Here is a 17,851-nt window from a genome sequence, read left to right on the forward strand (position 1 = left end):
TTAATGACCAAAGCTGGTGAGGCTGTAGAGAAAAGGAAACTTTTCCATTTTTGGTGAGAATGAAGGAATTCAAGAAGCACATATACAGGATAAAAAGGGAATGTTCGAGGGAAATCTCAGGAACATGCAATATTTAAGGTATACGTAGTAGAGTGAGACATCGCACAGAAACACTTAAGAAAAGCAAAGAAGAGGGATATGAAGTGAGGGTAACGGAAACTTGGGAAAAAGTATTGCTTTTCCTTTAGAGGAGGGCATAATCAAACTTTTAGGATATTATAAAGAAGCCAAGTAAGGTACTCAAAAGTAGCTACTGGATTTAACAAGGGAATTACTAATATTTACCACGTTCACTGGCATATTGGGGACAGGAACCTGATTTCAGTGAGCAAAGAAAGATGGACTGAAGATGAACTGGAATAACCTTTAATTTCAGCTACTTCGTTGAGCAGAAAAAAAGTGAGTAGCTAGAGATGGACTGTGAGTCTAAGAATGGTTTCTCTTTTTTTGTTTTAACAGATTATAGTTACTTAGTTCTTGAAAACAGGTTCTGTCAAATAATCCTTATTATGCTGTATTGTCTTCTCTCACAAAGGACTTTTTTTTTTTTTTTTTTTTTTTTTGGTACCAGGAATCAAACTCAGGGTCTTGCACGTGCCAGGCAGGCACTGTGCTGCTGAGCTACAGCCCTTGTTCAAGGAGGTTATTAAAGAAATACACTGAAATTAGTTTCAAGTCTGAAACAACAACAAATTCCAAAGCTCCATTGCGCTTCAGATCACTACCAGTGTTGAATCATTGGTGTTATTCATCAATTCCCTTTGTACTGGAGGAAGTATCCTCTTTTCATCCAGTCTTTGAGGGTCTAGAGAGATACTTCTTTGACTGCATTTAACAAAACATCAGGAGATGGGTCAAATATCATCAAGAATGACAGCATGGTAAACTGACTTACTTTGACGCTCTTTCACTTGTGCTCACATCATCGTAGATAATGACTTCCTGAGACCTAAGTTCTAGGGTCAAGATGAGATCAAAACAGTCCATTATTAGGTATGTTTTATACAATGCCTGGCTTTTCAAATTATGCAGTTAAATTTTAATTATTCAGATGAATTACCAAGGCTGCCTTATCAAAATTTACTACGTTAGGCTAGAACAAAAAGTTTTTCTTTGGGGAAGAAATTCAACTGATCGATTTAAAAAAAAAAATAGACGCCCTAGTATTTTGAGCACATATATGTGTTTTTATAAATTTGATTTTATGGATAGTCCAGAAAATGAAAATGAATTGCTGGAAGTGTCATTTTTACACTAGTCCCATCTTTCTGTAACTGGAAAAAGGATTTATACTGCTAGAATATGAGAAGGCTTTTCTAAATTCCCAGTGGAAAAATAATTCCGAAGAATATTAATGTTCATTTTTCTTGCCTGAAATTTTTTATTTGAAACCATTGAAAACCCTTTGTAATAACCTTGCTTTAGACTTACTCTGCCCTAGTGCATAATCATTTTTAGGCATTTTCTGTTGAAAATATTCATCTGCCTTGACATTTCATGTAGAACTGCATGATTTTCAAGTATTTCACCATTTCAATGAAATTGAGACCTTTTGACACAAGCCTTCACAATTCAGATTCAATTCATAATTATTCATTGCTTTAATAATTTTTGTCCATACCTTCGAATTTGGATGCAGGTACAAGCTGATATTCTTTACTTGAAGTTTTGGAATTCAAATCTTTTTTTAGTTTTGGAATATTTGCATATATATAATGAGCTATCTTGGGAATGGGACCCAAATCCAAATTAGAAATCTGTTTTTTTATATACGCCACCTACAGATAGCCTAAAGGTAATTTTATACATTATTTTTACTGTGCCTGTTTTTAAGCTACAAACTATCTTATTTGGTCCGGTGTGAAACCGTCCACTTGTGGCATCATACCCCTACTTACTGAGTTTTGGATCTTAGAGCATTTTGAATTTTAAAGTTTGAGATTAGGTTGCTCAACCCAAGTCTCTGAAACAGAGTAGGAACACATCCCTTAGAATAAGAACACATTTGTATTTCAATGAACTATTTTTTTTAAATCCAGACCAAGGATATGTGAGGAGGTTTGCATACCAGGTATATATAATCTTTGTTACTTTCACAAACTCCAACTTGTGGAATATAATGTACATTTAAATTGCTGAATCAAAATGAAATCAAAGTAGCTCGCATGACTAGAGCCCATAAAAACTAATAATAACAACACATGCTCCTCTTTTATGGACAAATTGAGTGTTGCACATGCATTGAGAATGTACTATGTGGCAGACACTGGCTAATTTATGCACTGTTATAATGACAAAACAAACAATATTCCAAAGACTTATTTTTCATTCAGTTTAGCGTGCAGCTTGCAGCATGATCATACTCAATTTCTTACTATTAATAAGTTGATCTGGCTATCAAATCCATGAAGTATGTGGTATAATGTAAAATGCTTGAGTTTCATGGTCCAAAAGAGTTGGATACAAAATCCAAAATGTTTAAGGAAAGATGTGAGTCTGAGAGCCTTTCTGAAAAGGGATGATAGCATCTGTTTTTCTGAGATTTTAAGAAGAAAGCAGTGGTAAGCAGCAGCACCGTAAAAAGGTTTCTTATCTTCCTCAAAGTAAGAAGCACTCTTGTGTGAAAGACCCTTTTCGGTTTTGATGGGACTCTTTTCACTAAATATTACCATTTCTTTTTCCCTGCCCCTCAATAGACTAATGTCTGAGTACCCTTGGTCACCAAGAAGTAAATGTCACTTACGTAAGTCAGGCATTGAGATTGAAAGTGCCCTGTGGATTAACAAAAGTCAAGACAAGGTCAAACACAAAGTCTTCTTCGGGAAAATTAGCTCATACACTTCATATAACACAGTGATAGCGAAGTGTCCTAGCCCAGATGCTTCTACAAAAGGATGTAAAACACAGGTCCTTAGAGTTGTGATTGTCCCCAACTTTCACCAGCATTATTGTCAAATCTATTTGCAATGTTTGTCCCCACTCCGTCTGTACCCTATTTTTTAACTACCAAATCAGACTGCCCACAGGCCCAACCTTCTCTTTCCACAGAACCCTATTTCTGTCTGCTAATCTTGCAAAAGTCCAACCATGTACATTCATGTGTGCAAGTATTGTGAGAAAGAACAACCTACAGATGAATTTATGAAGACCCTCTAGAGACACTGCTCCCTGCCTAGGTTGGGTCAGGCAAAGGAGACTTGTGGGTGAAGTCCAGGCCAGGTACGAATAAAAGGTGCTAAACAGGCAGCTAGATCCCCTGGTGCTGTTCAGATCTCGCCGTTTCGGAGATCACATGGACAGAAGTGTGATGGTATGGTGGATAGGGCTATGTATTTTAAGCTTTTAATTTAAATTCAGACCTACAGGTACATTTGGAGCACCCACCATGAGCCAGGCTCTTGCATTCAATATGTAAAATGACCAAACATAGGTTCGCTTCTGAAATATCTTGGGATTTAATAAGACAGATAAAAAATAAACTAATAGAGCATGGCTCTTCTGGCATAGTTAGGGCTATGATACATAAATTTGCATTCTATTGAGCTTCTTGATAGATCTAGAACTAAGAAAACATAGATTTAAAATCTCAGAATCTTGAAGCTTTGGAATTGAAAAGAACTTCACAGTACAGTAGCATAATTCCACTTCAATGTTGTAATGATCTTGGCAAATTATTTTACCATCCCCTGTCCTCACAAAATACAGATATGTATCTATGTATCTAAATCTACATGTATACAAAAGACAGAAAAATGTCTCCAGAGTCTATATAGTGGCCTCCTCTGTTGTATGTAGGAAGAAACTTCAATTCTCAGTGTAAATGGAAGTGCTTTGCCCACGCTATGTAAACTGACTACCTGGCAGAACTGAATCTAGAGTTTGGGTTCCTTGTGTCTTTCACTGCCACCTCCTCTTGTCCCTAGCACTCACCTCCGTTATTTTGGAGGGCCTTTTCCACAGCAGAGACTTAGAGATACACACACTGTTCCACTGAACAGTTCATCTCCCCACTTTGCACATCACTGACGTCAATGGAAACAAACTAAACGGAAGTGTAGCAAAGGCACTAGGACTTTGAGAACCAAGAAACACGAGAAGACGTAAGAATATAATGCTTACCAGTAACAGTAGGGATAGATACCAGCCATGATGGCAAGTTTCTGCTCTGGGCTTTGCATAAAACTCCCTCCACCCTTGTTTACAACCTTTGTCTTCACTTTTTTCACCATAGAACATACCACTTTCTCATCTGAATCCATGGGTGGGGTTCACTCAGGACTTTAGGTTTTATTTTTACTAGCCCCTTTACTGCTTCTAATAAACAGATGGAGAACAATATCTGTGCATCTGTCAGCCAGCAGCATTACTGCCCTCCTGGAAACAGAGATAGACTTTTACCTTAAGTTTTCTTTTGATTTGATTGCCTTCATTTTAAATCTATCCTTTTCTTTCTTGAAAAATTGCTGCAGTCTTTTAAGTGCTTCTTTTCCACCTAAACTAAAAGGAATCAGGACAAAATATATGGCATTGGAGATACAAGGCTGCTGTATTAAAAAGTACCCAAAGCTTCAGTTCCATTTCCAAAACACCTCGCACTCAAGGAAGAACAAGCCAATGCTACCACACTTTTTTTTCTTTAGATTTCAAAGTAGCAAACTGTAATCAATCATAAAGAAGAAATTATATTACAGAACACACTTCATCTACAATAAGTCAGTTTTTGCAGAATTTATGGAGTAAATTCTTCCTTGCAGGGGAGAAAATTAAGGAAATCACAAACTGTTGGTAATACATTGTAGTAATTCTTGGCTCCTGAATTTCAAGTCAGCGATTTATAAGGCCCCAACTACTAAAATAATGGTAGCACTTTGACTGTCCAGTTGGTTAAAATTCTCCCAAATATCCTTTAAGGATATTAGGGGTGGAGAGAAGCATGAGAATGACACATTCATCATCCCACTCAATATGACAAGCTCAAGAGCCATTCTCTTCCCTCCAATCCTTAAGCGTCTCAATTTTGACTATTGCTAATCTTCCTTTCCAGAATGTGCTAACTAAACTCAATGAGCAGTGTCCACATGAACAAAGATTGTGATCCATAACAAATTACTAGATTAATCAAGCCCAAATTCCAGAGTTTGCCTTACTAACTTGCAAAAACAAAAGTAAGTTATAATCATTGATTTGGTCATGGAAAGCAATTACAAAATTAAAGCAAGTTTTTCTTAATTCCTAACACAATATTAAATTTATTCTGGGAAACTGACATTTTCTCAAAAGCAAAAGCAACATTATTTAAAATTTGTGGCATATGATTGTACGTAACTGCAAATATCATGTTAGTCACAATGTGATCTCTCAGTCCCACTTTCTCTGTGAACCATCCTGAAAGCACAGTCGGGGGTTAGGGGTTATTTTTTAGACACTGGTTTGCTAGACAAACAGGCAATTTTACTAGCGTATAAAGCCAAGAAAGAGAAACTCACTCTATTTGGGGAGACTTGCTCTTTGCTTTGTAGACATCCTCATACATTTCTTCACTACTTTCTTCTGAAACTAAGAAAAACAAAAGCCTATAGTTATTCAGATTAACAATTGACAAAAATGACTAGGTACCTGCTAGATGCTAAGTCTTTCAGTCTTTAATTATGTAGTTTTTCTGGAAACCTATACAAATTTTTAAATAGACATACAGCAAATGTACTTAAACCTCTATAAATAGCAGTGAAAAGTAAGACTTGCTGGTGCTTGATTCTAAGTGTGATCCAGTTTCACGAAAGAAGGTTAGTTTATCAACAGAAGCCTTCCCTCTATCTCTCTTTCATATTTAATAGAAAGCAATTGGAGCCTTCTAGGCAAGAGACATTGTGCTGAATGCTGGGAAAACAATGGAAAAGATGTTGCATCTTTTGTGTGTGTGTGTGTGTGTGTTTTCCTTTTTATCAGTACCAGGGATTGAACTCACGACTGCCTGCTTGCAAGGCAGGCACTTATGCCACTGAGCTAAATCCCCAGTCCCCAAGATATTGCATCTTAAATAATCTCTTCCTTCATACCATGGCTTTATTTTTGCCCAACCTAAATGCTTAATATACACAGATACATGTTGATTCTGTCTTGGAAACAGAATCTAATGGGAAAGAACATTGGATTAAAAGTCTAAATTTTAGGGGCTGGGGATTTAGCTCAGCAGCATAAGCACCTGCCTTGCAAGAGCACGGTCATGAGTTCAATCCCTAGTACAAAAAAAAGTCTAAATTTTAAGGTTCAAAACTTGACTCTTAAACAAAACACATGAGAATAAAGAGTCTACTTCTCTGTGCCTCAATTTACCTTTTATATGAGGGAGTTTCACTTAATGTTTTATGGTTGCTTCTCAATCTAAAATTTTGGGATTCTAAGGAGAAAATCAACTGGAATAGCATTTCATTATTTTTCTTCACTACCTTTTTTTTCTAACAAGCAAAAATTGTAAATGTTCATGTATATACCATGATGTTTCGATAATTGTATAAATCATGGAATGGCTAAATCGAGTTAACCTAACTATTACCTCATAGGCTTTATTTTTGTGGTAAGAACATTTAAGATCTACTCTTAACAATTTCTAAGTATACAACATGTTGTTATTAAATGAAATGAAATTGTCATGACTACAGAATAGTAGATCGCTTGATGCTATTCCTTCTGTCTAAATGTCATTTTGTATCATTTGATCAATACATCCTGTCTTTAAAATTTGTTCATTCTTTCATTGATTCTTTCACTGGATGTATTTAAAGAGATTTCCACATGCACTTGACATGATTCTAAGGGTGAGAGAAATGGTAAACATAAAAAAGGTAGTATTCTAGGAGAGAAGACAGTTATTACTCAGAGAATCATATAAACATAAACTTAAAACTACACAAATGCTAGGAAAGGGAGGCCTGTGGTATGATAAGATTGTATGCCAAGGTGAGCTGACAGCTGAGATCCAAAGAAAGATGAGTCATGTGGGTGACAGGGCCCAGGGAGGAAAGCACTCCTGGAAGACAGGGTGGCGTCTGCCAGCACCCCGGGGGACATGACAGTGGAGGCCGATCGATGGGCACAGTGGATGCCAAGGGGAAGACTGACTCATGAGGGGAGGCCCCACAGGCCAGTCATGTAAGGCCTCCAGACTTGTTAATCCCAGGCAGACTAGAAGCCTCGAAGGTGGATTAAGTAGAGCATTCCTCTAACCAGACTTACACTGTAGAGACACAAAGAAGAAAGCAGCCTCACAGTTTCACTGCTTTTTACCCTAAACAGCCTTTATGGAGTCTTCACCTCTCCTACTCTGAAAGCATTTATCAGCACACACCTTGGGACCACTTCTCTTATCTCACTATCATCCTGCCCAATTGGTGTTATTAAGAATACTGATAAATAAAGCATGCCTAATTACTAATCAACCACAGAAGCACTGTGCAGCTCCTGTGGGCTTCTCATTAACATCTTCCTGGACTTACCGCTGTCAGAGGTGAATGAGCTACAGAAGTCCGACTTGGATCTACAAGAGAACAGAAACAAGACAGTCAATCCATTGCACCTTTAAAGTCTCGTCAAACCCATCTCTGTGCAGAGCTGGAATGTACGTACATATCTTTCCTGAGGCAATCCACATCATCATATGTGGCCTGTGACAGGGAACGTGACTTAAAGGCCACCAGATCCTGTGTGTGTGCAGTCAGCTCCAAAGTCTCCACAAAGCTGCCTGTAAGGGAGAGAGAGGCCCTGTGAAGAACATCTCATCAGCTGCTGTCACGCACATGTGCACAAACATCACGACAGCAAGAAGCAGGCTCACACTTCGTTGGGTAAGCACTTGGATAATACACTCCGCCTCACAGGTCCTCAGTTAGGCTTGCTCTGAGGTGAAGGGTAATCATGATAGTGCTTACTCCTATGTGACCATGGCAAGGATTACATGCATATTTCTTATCAGAAATTCTGCTTCCTAGCAAACCAGTCATCACTACGACTTTGATGGCTGTTTCTTCGATCTCACCTTAAATGTCAATGTCCTCCAGGCCTTATGCTTGGGGCTTTTCTCGAAATCTAAATGACCTTCTCAAGTCCTGTGGCATTTTCTCCTTATGACACAGTTTCTCAGAGAACAAAGATATGCCATCTTCTCAGAGAAGTTGGTTGAACACATCGACACATATTATTTGTTACTGATAGAATTAACCAGAAGAAAGTGTGCCAGCCTAAAGCATGTACTGGGACATGATGCACAAGTAGCTAGTCTGCTAAATGCATATGCCGGGTTATTTCTGAGAGCTATACATTTTCCATACCTATAAAGATACCACCTCTATTGTTTGGCAAGATTAATATTTAGAGCACGGGAGGTCCAGATCCTTTCTCAGACATGAACTCATGAACCATTAATAAGAAATAAGAGGTGGCATATCTTAAAAATAAGCAGTTAACAAAGTGACTAACATCTATTAATTAAATTATTAAAACAATAAAATTTTACTATCTGGCAAGGACTAGGGCTCAAACCATCTCAAAGTCTAGCTCCCAGGACAAAGGCCAGTCCTTCTCAAAAAGCTATCACAATATTTCTCCAGCACAAAATAAAGATACTAAACACTTAGCTGGGATTTTTTTTCTTAATTCTTTTTTTTAGTTGAAGAAAATGCAAAAGTTATGATGTCCTTTTAAAAACAGCCTCAGACTTACATCTTTAACTTAGATCTCTCTGATGAATTCCAGATAATACAACCTCATACAGTTTCCAACTGGTTGTCTAAGCAGGTTACTTTCTAGACCAAACCCATGATTTCCTAAAAATTTTGTATAAAGTCGGTACCTTCTTAGGAAAAGTCAATTCTATCCCTGATGATATCCTTGATTCTTTTCTCTCTCATGTCTAACCTCTAGGCAATAGCCATCTGTCACCTCTACTTTCAAATTATATCATGAATCTAAATATACCTCCGTAAGCTGGACATGGTGGCACAAGCCTATAATCCTACACTGAGGGGGCTGAGGCAGGAAGACGGCTGAAGTCTGAGGCCAGCCTGGGCACACAGTACATTCAAGGACAGCCTGAACTGCCAGTGAGACCTCATTTCAAAAAAAAAAAAAATCAAAAAGAGAAAATCATAGTAGCCTCCTTTGAACTGCCGTCAGCTCTCACCTCAATTACTACAGTGCCTAACAGGTCTTCCTAACTTATCCTGTGCTCGCTTCTCAAGCCAGCAGGCTTGAGATCCTTCAAATGGCGCTCAGACCTCTTTCCTCCACGTAAAGACCTCGTTCAGAGTAAACAGCACAGCGCTCGCAGCGATCCTCACAGCTCCCAGGGCCTCTCTGGCCTCTTCCGCTCCGTCCCTCTGCAGCCCCGCTGCTTAGTCCCGCCGGCCCTTGTTGCTTTGCCAGCACGCAGTGTTCCCACGCTTCAGAGCACATGCTCTTCTCTTTCTCTTTCCCCAGAATATTCTGTATGTTACCTTTGACCTCTCATAAACCTCCCGTTTATCATGTAATTATCTTTCATCTTGTTGGCGGCTGTCTGCTGTGCACGATGTCTGCATTCAACTTGGGGAGTAGCCCACATAGGCAATACAGCTTATTCCTTTTTAATGTGCATCCCCTGCCCTCCCACTTCCCTGCCTCTGGGCGAAACCCTCTTCCCCCACTGTTGTTTGTGTGAATATTATTCATCTTAGCTCGTGTTTATGACGTACAAGGTTTGTATTCACTGAGGTTATTGGGTTTCTGCACATGGCATATCTTTGTTCTGTTTATACTTCTTCCCCTCTCCCGATCCTCATCATCATCCCCTCGACCCCTTCCCATCTGCAAGGGATTCCCCTTCTTAACTTCTGTCTTCCCTTTATTAATCTCTGTACTTTGCCTTATAAAATAAGAGATACCATATATAATATATACATTTGTGTGACTGAATTAGTTCATTGTCTTAGTTACTTTTCTCTCGTTATTGAGACAAAATTCCTGATATCCAAAATTAGGAAGGGGAAGGTGTTTTAGCTTACAGTTTTGGAGGTTTCAGTCCACACTCAGCTGGCTTCAAGGCAGGGTGGCATAGCTGAGGGGCAGCCGTTCATGACAGCTGCAAGGAGCAAGAGCCAAAGGGCAAAAAGGGAAAAAGCAAACAGTACAAAAGAGGGAAGGCACGCCTCCTTCCCGCCCTTACATTGCATATTGGCTCCACGCCTGGGCGGGTGTAGCACTCACACCACCAATCCCTGTGCTTGACAATGAACCAATCACAAACACTAGATTCAGCCCTGCCCACGACTGCCTGAGCTGGGGGGGGGGCGTTCAAATACAAACCATAACAATCACTCAGCATTATGTTTTCCAGAAATATTTTCGTACAAATGTCTCAGAATTATCCTTCTTTATAGCTGAGTAGTAGTCCACTATGAATAGATGCTCATTTTCTTTATTCACTATTGTGTTAAATCCTTAACCTATTCCTATTTTAGATACATTTATATATTCCTCATCTACTTTAGACTTTCAGGGTCATTCATGAGCAACTTCTATCACCTCCGCGTGCCTCCTTAATTTTCTTGCTTGTTTTATTTTCACAACATTTACTATTATCCCATATATTCATATTTTATTATTTATGCATTTGTTATGTCTCTTTTGATGAAACTATAACCCCAATGGGGAAAGGCATTTTTGTCTTTTATTTGCTGCTTTATCCTCAGTACCTAGAACAATGCTGGGCACATAAAAAAACTCAAGTGCTTTTCGAATACTGAACAATTTGAATACATGTCTTTTCTAACTAATGTAGAGTTTAGTGTCTTATCTGTAGAGGATTCATTGATACTTTTACATATGATTTTTACTTAATTCCATTTCCCCTTTTTCTTTTTCCATATTTCAAAAAAATTAGTGCATATTGGTCATACAGGGTAATGGATTTCATTTTGGTAGGCTTGCACAGTGCATTGCTTTCTTTACTCATTTCCCCCATAATTCCTCTTGCCCCACTTTACCGCCTACTTTCACATTTTTTGGGGTTTGCTTCAATGCACGTAATGCATTTTGATCCTATTCATCTCCCTTCTACCTGTCTTCCTTTTTCTTGGTTGAGTGAAATTTCTTTCCTTCATTATGCTTATTTCTTTTCCTTCTTGCTTGCAAGGTACACGTGTTCTTTTGACAGTCACCCTGCTCTGTGTTAGAGTTTAATGGCATCACTTAGAGGAAAGGCCCTCAGCTGTGTTGGTGCAGATCAGTGAATTTTCCCAGGCTGGATGCATCCAGTGCGCAGACCCAAAGCGGGCCTCGCCCGCGTCCCTGACGCCCCCTTGTGCTCGCTGCCCGCAATCGCCCCCTCCTGCGGGGCAGCCACTCTCCTGACTTTAATACCGAAGGTATATTCTGCTTTTAAACTTTCTTTGACGCAGGCATTCCGAATGCAGTCCTCGGTATTACCCCTTTCTTTGGTACTGCGCTTGTGAGGTTCATCTGTGGTGCTGCCTTTAGGTGTACTCTATCCTTCCCCATGACTCCGTTGTGTGAACCTAGCACTGTGTATTTACACGGTGCGAATGTTCTACTTTTGTTAACACTTGGACAGGCTGCAGTTTGGGGCTATTTCAATACATTTTGCCATGAACACCTTGTATATGAATGAAAGTAAGCTTTTCTACTAGGTATACACACAACATGCAATACTTAGGTCATAGAAGTGTATGTGTGTACATATTTGATTTTAATACTGCCAGTTTTCCAAAACTCATCCCAATTTACAGTTTGTAGATTCAGCCCTCAGTGAAATAAAAGTAAAGAAACAAACAAAACCAAGTACCTTGCAGAAGGACAAGAGAAAAAAATGCCATGAAGGATCTGCTATCAGCTTATCTACCCCAGGACCAAGTGTACAAAAGGCATAAACCTTTTAATTTCCAAAGACAGCTACTGGGTTCCCTACTTAAGAAGGGAACTGACTCCCTACGATTCATTGCATCATACTCAGTCAAATAGGCACTCAGAGGCCACTGGACCCACAGTACCCATTAAGGTATGCAGGACATAAGAGCCTTAGCATCATGAAGGCTTCTGCTCAGCTTTCACAGGAAGGCCCAAGAGGCCACATATTGGTCAGAATACCTGCCTCAATCCCTAACAGCTATGAGGTGAGACTAAAGCTTCAGCGGAGACCTCAGGAAGTGGGAGATGCTAGCAATACAGAATATCTGCGAGGAGAACTGCAGTTAGTGAACATAGTCAGCCCAAGAGATCATGAAGGCTGTTACTGGCCAGGGAATGGGCATGGGGCCATTCAAGACCTTTGGAACTCATAGCTTGCAGCCACATGCCCCAGATACCAGACGTGGAGCTACAGGACTATGTTTGCCCTATCAGGCTTCAATCTCGCTTTGTTCTGATTCTTTCATATCTCTCTAATCTTCTCTTTGGAATGAGAATGCTTATTCTGTGTTACTGTATCTTGGGATTGTGTAATTTGCTTTTTGAATTTTAGGGGCTCATAACTATGAGCCACTTTGAGTCTCAGAGGAGATTTTGGACTTGGACTTTGGACCAATGCTGGAACTGTTAAGATTTTTGGAGAAGGAATTAGTCATTCTTTGTTGTACACAGGATAGGTATATCATGTTAAGGTAGACTTATAATGTTGTTATCATCTTTACTGGAAGATTAAGCACAATTTAAGGAGATGTGCTTGAGTTTCAAGCTGACAAGGGATGGACTTGGAATGGTTAATCTTGACTATCAACCTAACCTGGCTTGAGAGACGCCTAGATTAGTAAGGCACAGTTCTGGGTATGTCTGCATGGGCCATGGGATATCACCCTGGGGACCCTAACTGGTCCCTGGCCCCTTCCTCTTTACTGTTTTCTCTCTGCTCCCTGCTTCCTGAATACCAGGATGTTCTTCAGTTTATTTCAGAGTTAAGTGTGGGTTTCTTCTATTTACATTGCCTGAGAACTTTAGGGTTTCTGAGCTTCTATATCTCCAAATAAATATGGGATATTCTTGGTATGTACCATCTCCTCTTTCCCATGTTTTCCAGTGTCATTTTACAAAACTTTAGTTTGATGTTAAAACTTTTCACGATAGCTTCTCTGATTATTATCCCCTCTCATCATTTCCCTCTGTAGAATGAATTCTGGAAAATTTCTCTAGATTGATCTTTTAATTCACTAGTTTCTTCTTCAGCTATGTCTAATTTTTTTTTTTTTTTAGTACCAAGTATTGAACTCAGGACCTCATGTTTGCCAGACAGGTGCTTATGCCACTGAGCTAAATCCCAGGTGCTATACCTAATCTTATGGATATTTTAGTATTCATTGTATTTTTGTATTAATTTATGAACTTTGTTTCAATTTTTTCATATTCTCTTCATATTTTTATATCTTGTTTTATGTCTGATAATTCAAATATCTTCAATATCTTATAGTTGGTTCCACATTCTGTGTTCTGCTAGTTTTCATTCACTGTGAGATACTTCCTTGGGTATATTTTTCACTTTAAGTTTAATTTTTCAAAGAACATTTTATAGGCATAATTTGAAATTTGAGCAGCAATAGGTTTCATCAAGACAAATCTATGTCTGCTTCTGTTAGTTGTCTGGAAGCTTTATCAAGCTGATGCCGTTATAGATTAAATTGCATTATTTTCGAATCTCACAGGTACTGTAGGTTTAAATTTCAGCTCTGCATCAGGATCAGCTCATGGTAAAAGATTTTCAAAATTTTTCCTTTACCTAGTACCAGGGGAAAGGTCCCTCTGGTCGGTGAGGGTAGTGTCTGTTCTTCAGGTACAGATGTGATTGTGAGGATTCTGCTGTGGTTTGGATCTAGATGTATCTTCAATTTTTGATGCAAATGCAGTGGTGAAATGTTTAAGAGGTAGCCTTCGGATCACTGAGGTTATGCTCTTGAAGGGGATGGAGGGACTCCAGCTTCTCCTCTTCTCTGCTTCCTTCTCAGCCACCATAAGATGAACATATTTTCTCCACCGTGATTGCTGCCGCACCACAGGCTAAGGCAATGGGGCCCAGTGACCATGGACTGAGACCTCTGAATCCATGCCCCAGAATATCACCTCTGTTCCTTACAAGTTGATTATCCCTGGCACTTGTTTACGGTAATAGAAAATGAAGTAACCCAGGGACCTTGCTTATTCAGGAGTCTTTTATCATGGACTGTGCTTGGCAGGCCCTGGGATGTTGTTGTGTCCTACCCTTGTCACATCCTGCAGGCAAGCAGGAGCCTAGGGACAAGGTGCTCCACAAAATCCTCAGGGAAACACAAGCTTTGGGACTTACCTCCCAGGATGCCTGGTTCAGGGATGCTTTCTTTTTCTATACCAATTTTGTAATACTTTTATAAACACTTAAAGAATTTATTCCTCTTTGTTTGAATCAAGAGGATCAGTTCAGGGGCTGGGGATTTAGCTCAGTGGCATAAGACCCTGCCTGGCAAGAGTAAAGTTGTGAGTTTAATCCCCAGTATCAAAAAACAAAAACAAAAAATCAGTCCAATCTACCATGTTCTCAGAAACTGAAGTTTGATTCATTCTTTTATTCCTTCTCTCAACAAAAGTTTGTTCAGAAGCTCCATTATGGCAACACTGCATAAAGATTAGAGATATAGAATAAGCCTGCAAATGGTCACTGATGTCAAGGAGCACACAGTAGACTGACTTGCAATGTAAGATGTTATGGTTTATATCTAGATGTCCCCCTCAAGCCTCAAGTGCTTATTAGGTGGGGCATTTGGGAAGTGACTTGATCATGGGTGTGTGATACTGGATTCATCCACTGGCTGTGATGTTGTAGCTGGGTGTGACTTTGGGAGATAGGGAGAGGTGGGTCACTGTGGGTGTGGTGTGGAGAGTGTACTGTCCTTTATTTCCCTTGCTCCCTCTCTGGTTCCTAACTGCCAAACCATGCTATTTCTCCTTTGCCATGCCTCCCTGCTTTGGAGCTAGCCAGCTATGGACCGAAACCTTCACAAGTGGTGAGCCAAATAAATCTCTCCTCCTTTCGGTTGTGGTTGTTGGGTATTGTGGAACCAAGACATAAGACATGATACAATTTTTCAAAAAGAAAAATAATAAGTGCCTGCCTGGCAAGCACAAGGTCATGAGTACAATTCCTGGTACAAAAAAAGGGAAAATAAATGAAAAGAACAGAACTAAGGGGTATTTTATGAACCAGATGCTTTATGCATGATGACAAGCAGGCCTAGGAAATATTACCTCCATTTGTACATGAAAATAAGTAAATTTCTGAAGACCACACTGTTAGTATTAGTGGTCGTGAGTCTCGGAAATGTATTGGTTGGATTCTTATATGGAGATGCGATCATTCTGTTGCTGTGTGTCATGCAAACAGGAGAGTGAGAAATTAAGAGTCCCTAAAGAATGAGAAACAGAAATGTAGACTGAAGCTAAAGCAGGCCTCGGAAGAAGTAAAGTTTGGGATAGAGCTTGCAGGATGGCCAGGAGGCCAGCATGCAGAAAATGGTCTCCCAGATGGAGGAGAGAGATAAAACCAAAGAACAGGACCCATGAACACAGGGCTCGACCAGCAAACTGAGGCTGCAGCCAGACACACAGGGAGACTGGTGTGTGCAACAGATGAGGCTGGAAGCTGATTGTAAGAGGCCTTGAGTTCACCTCATAGTCGCTGAAATGTACTCTTCCATTCTGACTGTAACACATTGTGACTGAGATGCACTATGAAATGTCAGTGGCTTGCCATGGCTTATTAGGCTGGAATGAACATCTGTTGTCTTCATCTACCCAGAATGTACATTTTTTCCCAATGAGAGCTGTCTTGTTTTTGTCAGGAAACCCCTCAAGCTGATGGTATGTCATTGGGATAGAACTGACTATCCCCAGCTCCAGCTGGCAATGACACGGGCCAGCTCATCCACAGCACCATGCCCTTATCAGAATGATTGCTTCAGGGGTGACACGTGCCCCAGTCCAAGCCAATAAGACTGTAGTCTTTGGTTTTGTTATGACTTCTGGGAACACAGAGGTTTCTAGTTTCTCACTAGGGTTTGCAAGAGCATGAGTTGCAAGCTCATCACTGTGAGATGCCTTCTTCCTTCCCCAAGGGTAGAATCTGCCCAAATATGAGGGCCTACAAAAAGAAGCAAAGCCAGGGAAGAGAAGTGAACCCAAATCCTTGGGATTTTATTCATGTCCCTGGATCCAGTCATGCCTACGCATTGTACTAGCTAGATCTCCTTTCATTCCTTACCTCAAAGTATGGTTGAGTTACTGCTGTTTGCAATCAAGATCTTGACAGACAGGAAGGTAAAATACAACCTAACCAAAATCAATGGATTATATCGTATTCCATTATCAGTGTGTGGATGGCACGATCCCTCAGAGACAACAAACTAGCTGGTATAAACAGAAAAGGACGAACAGATGATGAGTACCCATTTTGTGACAACCATGAGAGCTGACACTTAGAAAAACCCTGTGAGGCTCATGTTATGATCCCTTTGATAAATGAAGAATTGAGCTGCAGGCCTATGCAGTCCCTTGTCACCCACCCGTGAAGTATCAGAGTGTGGAGCTGACTGCGAGTCTTCTGCCACTGAAGTTACCCAGCAGGGCTAGTTAGTTTGTGCACCACAGATGTTCAGTAAGTATTTGCAAACAAAATCTCGGAGATGACAATGACCAAGAGGGCCAGGAAGACACATACTTACCCTGGTCTTGGGGGGGCCTGGCCAGGTTCATGTCCTCTGGACAAGCCTTCGCTTCCATGTCCTCAGCTATGGTTTCCTGTGGTGCAGCTGCCATGCTCCGCCTATCTCTGTGTACACCGGGAACCTCGGAATCTTCCAGCGTTACCTCATAAACATCTGCCTACATATGCAACAGGGAGGGTGCTTAGCCAATCTGTTCCTTGTTTATGTGAGCTTCATTCATTCATTCATTCATTCCTTAAGGACAACAATCATTTATTATTTATTGTTCACTAGTAAGTGCTATTTTACTAGATTCCAAGTTTTGCAAGGGCACATTCCATGTCCTCACTTGCCTCTGAATGGCCAGTCAGTTCCTGGCATTGAGTCAGGCCCACAGGCTACAGCTAAGCAGGGGTTTCAAGGCCAGTTCTTTTTTTTTTTTGCATTTTTTCTTTTTATTGGTACCAGGGATCGAACTCACAACTGCCTGCTTGCAAGGCAGGCGCTTATGCCGCTGAGCTAAATCCCCAGCCCCTCAAGGCCAGTTCTTTATGTGTCTCATCTCACTTAATTATCATGACTCCACTCATCTCCAGGCCAGATCATTAGATTATCAGTTCTCTTGATAGGGTTTAGACAGATTAAATAGCCACTTTCAGGTCTTGTGGGTAGCAATCTGCAGAGGCAGGGCTTGGCCTCCGAACCCTGTGCTCCTTACCACACAAGGAGGCAGGGCATTTCTTCTCTTTTCTCTCTGTTTGCCTGACACTTTGTCTTTCCATCCTCCAATCTTCTCTTCCCTCTGACTTGTCTCTGTACTTCCTCCCTCCAGTGTTTGTCAAGCACAGACTAACGGCGGGGAACCATAGCTGTTGAATAGATGTTGGGGACAGCGTCCTGCACACCAGCCACAGACAAAATACTTGCAGCAAACTGGTACAATGTGACACATGGCAGTGAGAGAAGCCTTGCTTAAGGCCATGGAAATGGGACCTCTTGGCTGGAAGATGGGGCTGCAAAAGACTTCAAAAAGTAGGATTTACTAAACCATGCTCTGAAAAATGTAGATGAGAGACAGATGGTGG

The 17,851-nt window shown here is 40.4% G+C and overlaps 1 protein-coding gene across 1 annotated transcript in view; it reads right to left on the reverse strand.

Annotated features, from left to right (window-relative positions):
• The window catches only part of Fyb2 (FYN binding protein 2), a 101,623-nt gene that overhangs the window by 15,338 nt on the left and 68,434 nt on the right, over positions 1–17,851 (reverse strand). Inside the window, exons 9-15 of the mRNA XM_013146244.3 lie at positions 16,785–16,944; positions 7,684–7,798; positions 7,554–7,594; positions 5,547–5,616; positions 4,459–4,557; positions 2,804–2,832; positions 956–1,016 (exon numbers count right to left, since the gene is read on the reverse strand). Of these exons, the coding sequence (XP_013001698.2) occupies positions 956–1,016; positions 2,804–2,832; positions 4,459–4,557; positions 5,547–5,616; positions 7,554–7,594; positions 7,684–7,798; positions 16,785–16,944 (575 nt within the window). The remainder of the gene's footprint in view (positions 1–955; positions 1,017–2,803; positions 2,833–4,458; positions 4,558–5,546; positions 5,617–7,553; positions 7,595–7,683; positions 7,799–16,784; positions 16,945–17,851) is intronic.

Source organism: Cavia porcellus, unplaced genomic scaffold (genome assembly GCF_034190915.1).
Source record: "Cavia porcellus strain 051 isolate PalLab524CR breed Dunkin Hartley unplaced genomic scaffold, mCavPor4.1 scaffold_25, whole genome shotgun sequence".
In the NCBI taxonomy this organism is placed as follows: domain Eukaryota; kingdom Metazoa; phylum Chordata; class Mammalia; order Rodentia; family Caviidae; genus Cavia; species Cavia porcellus.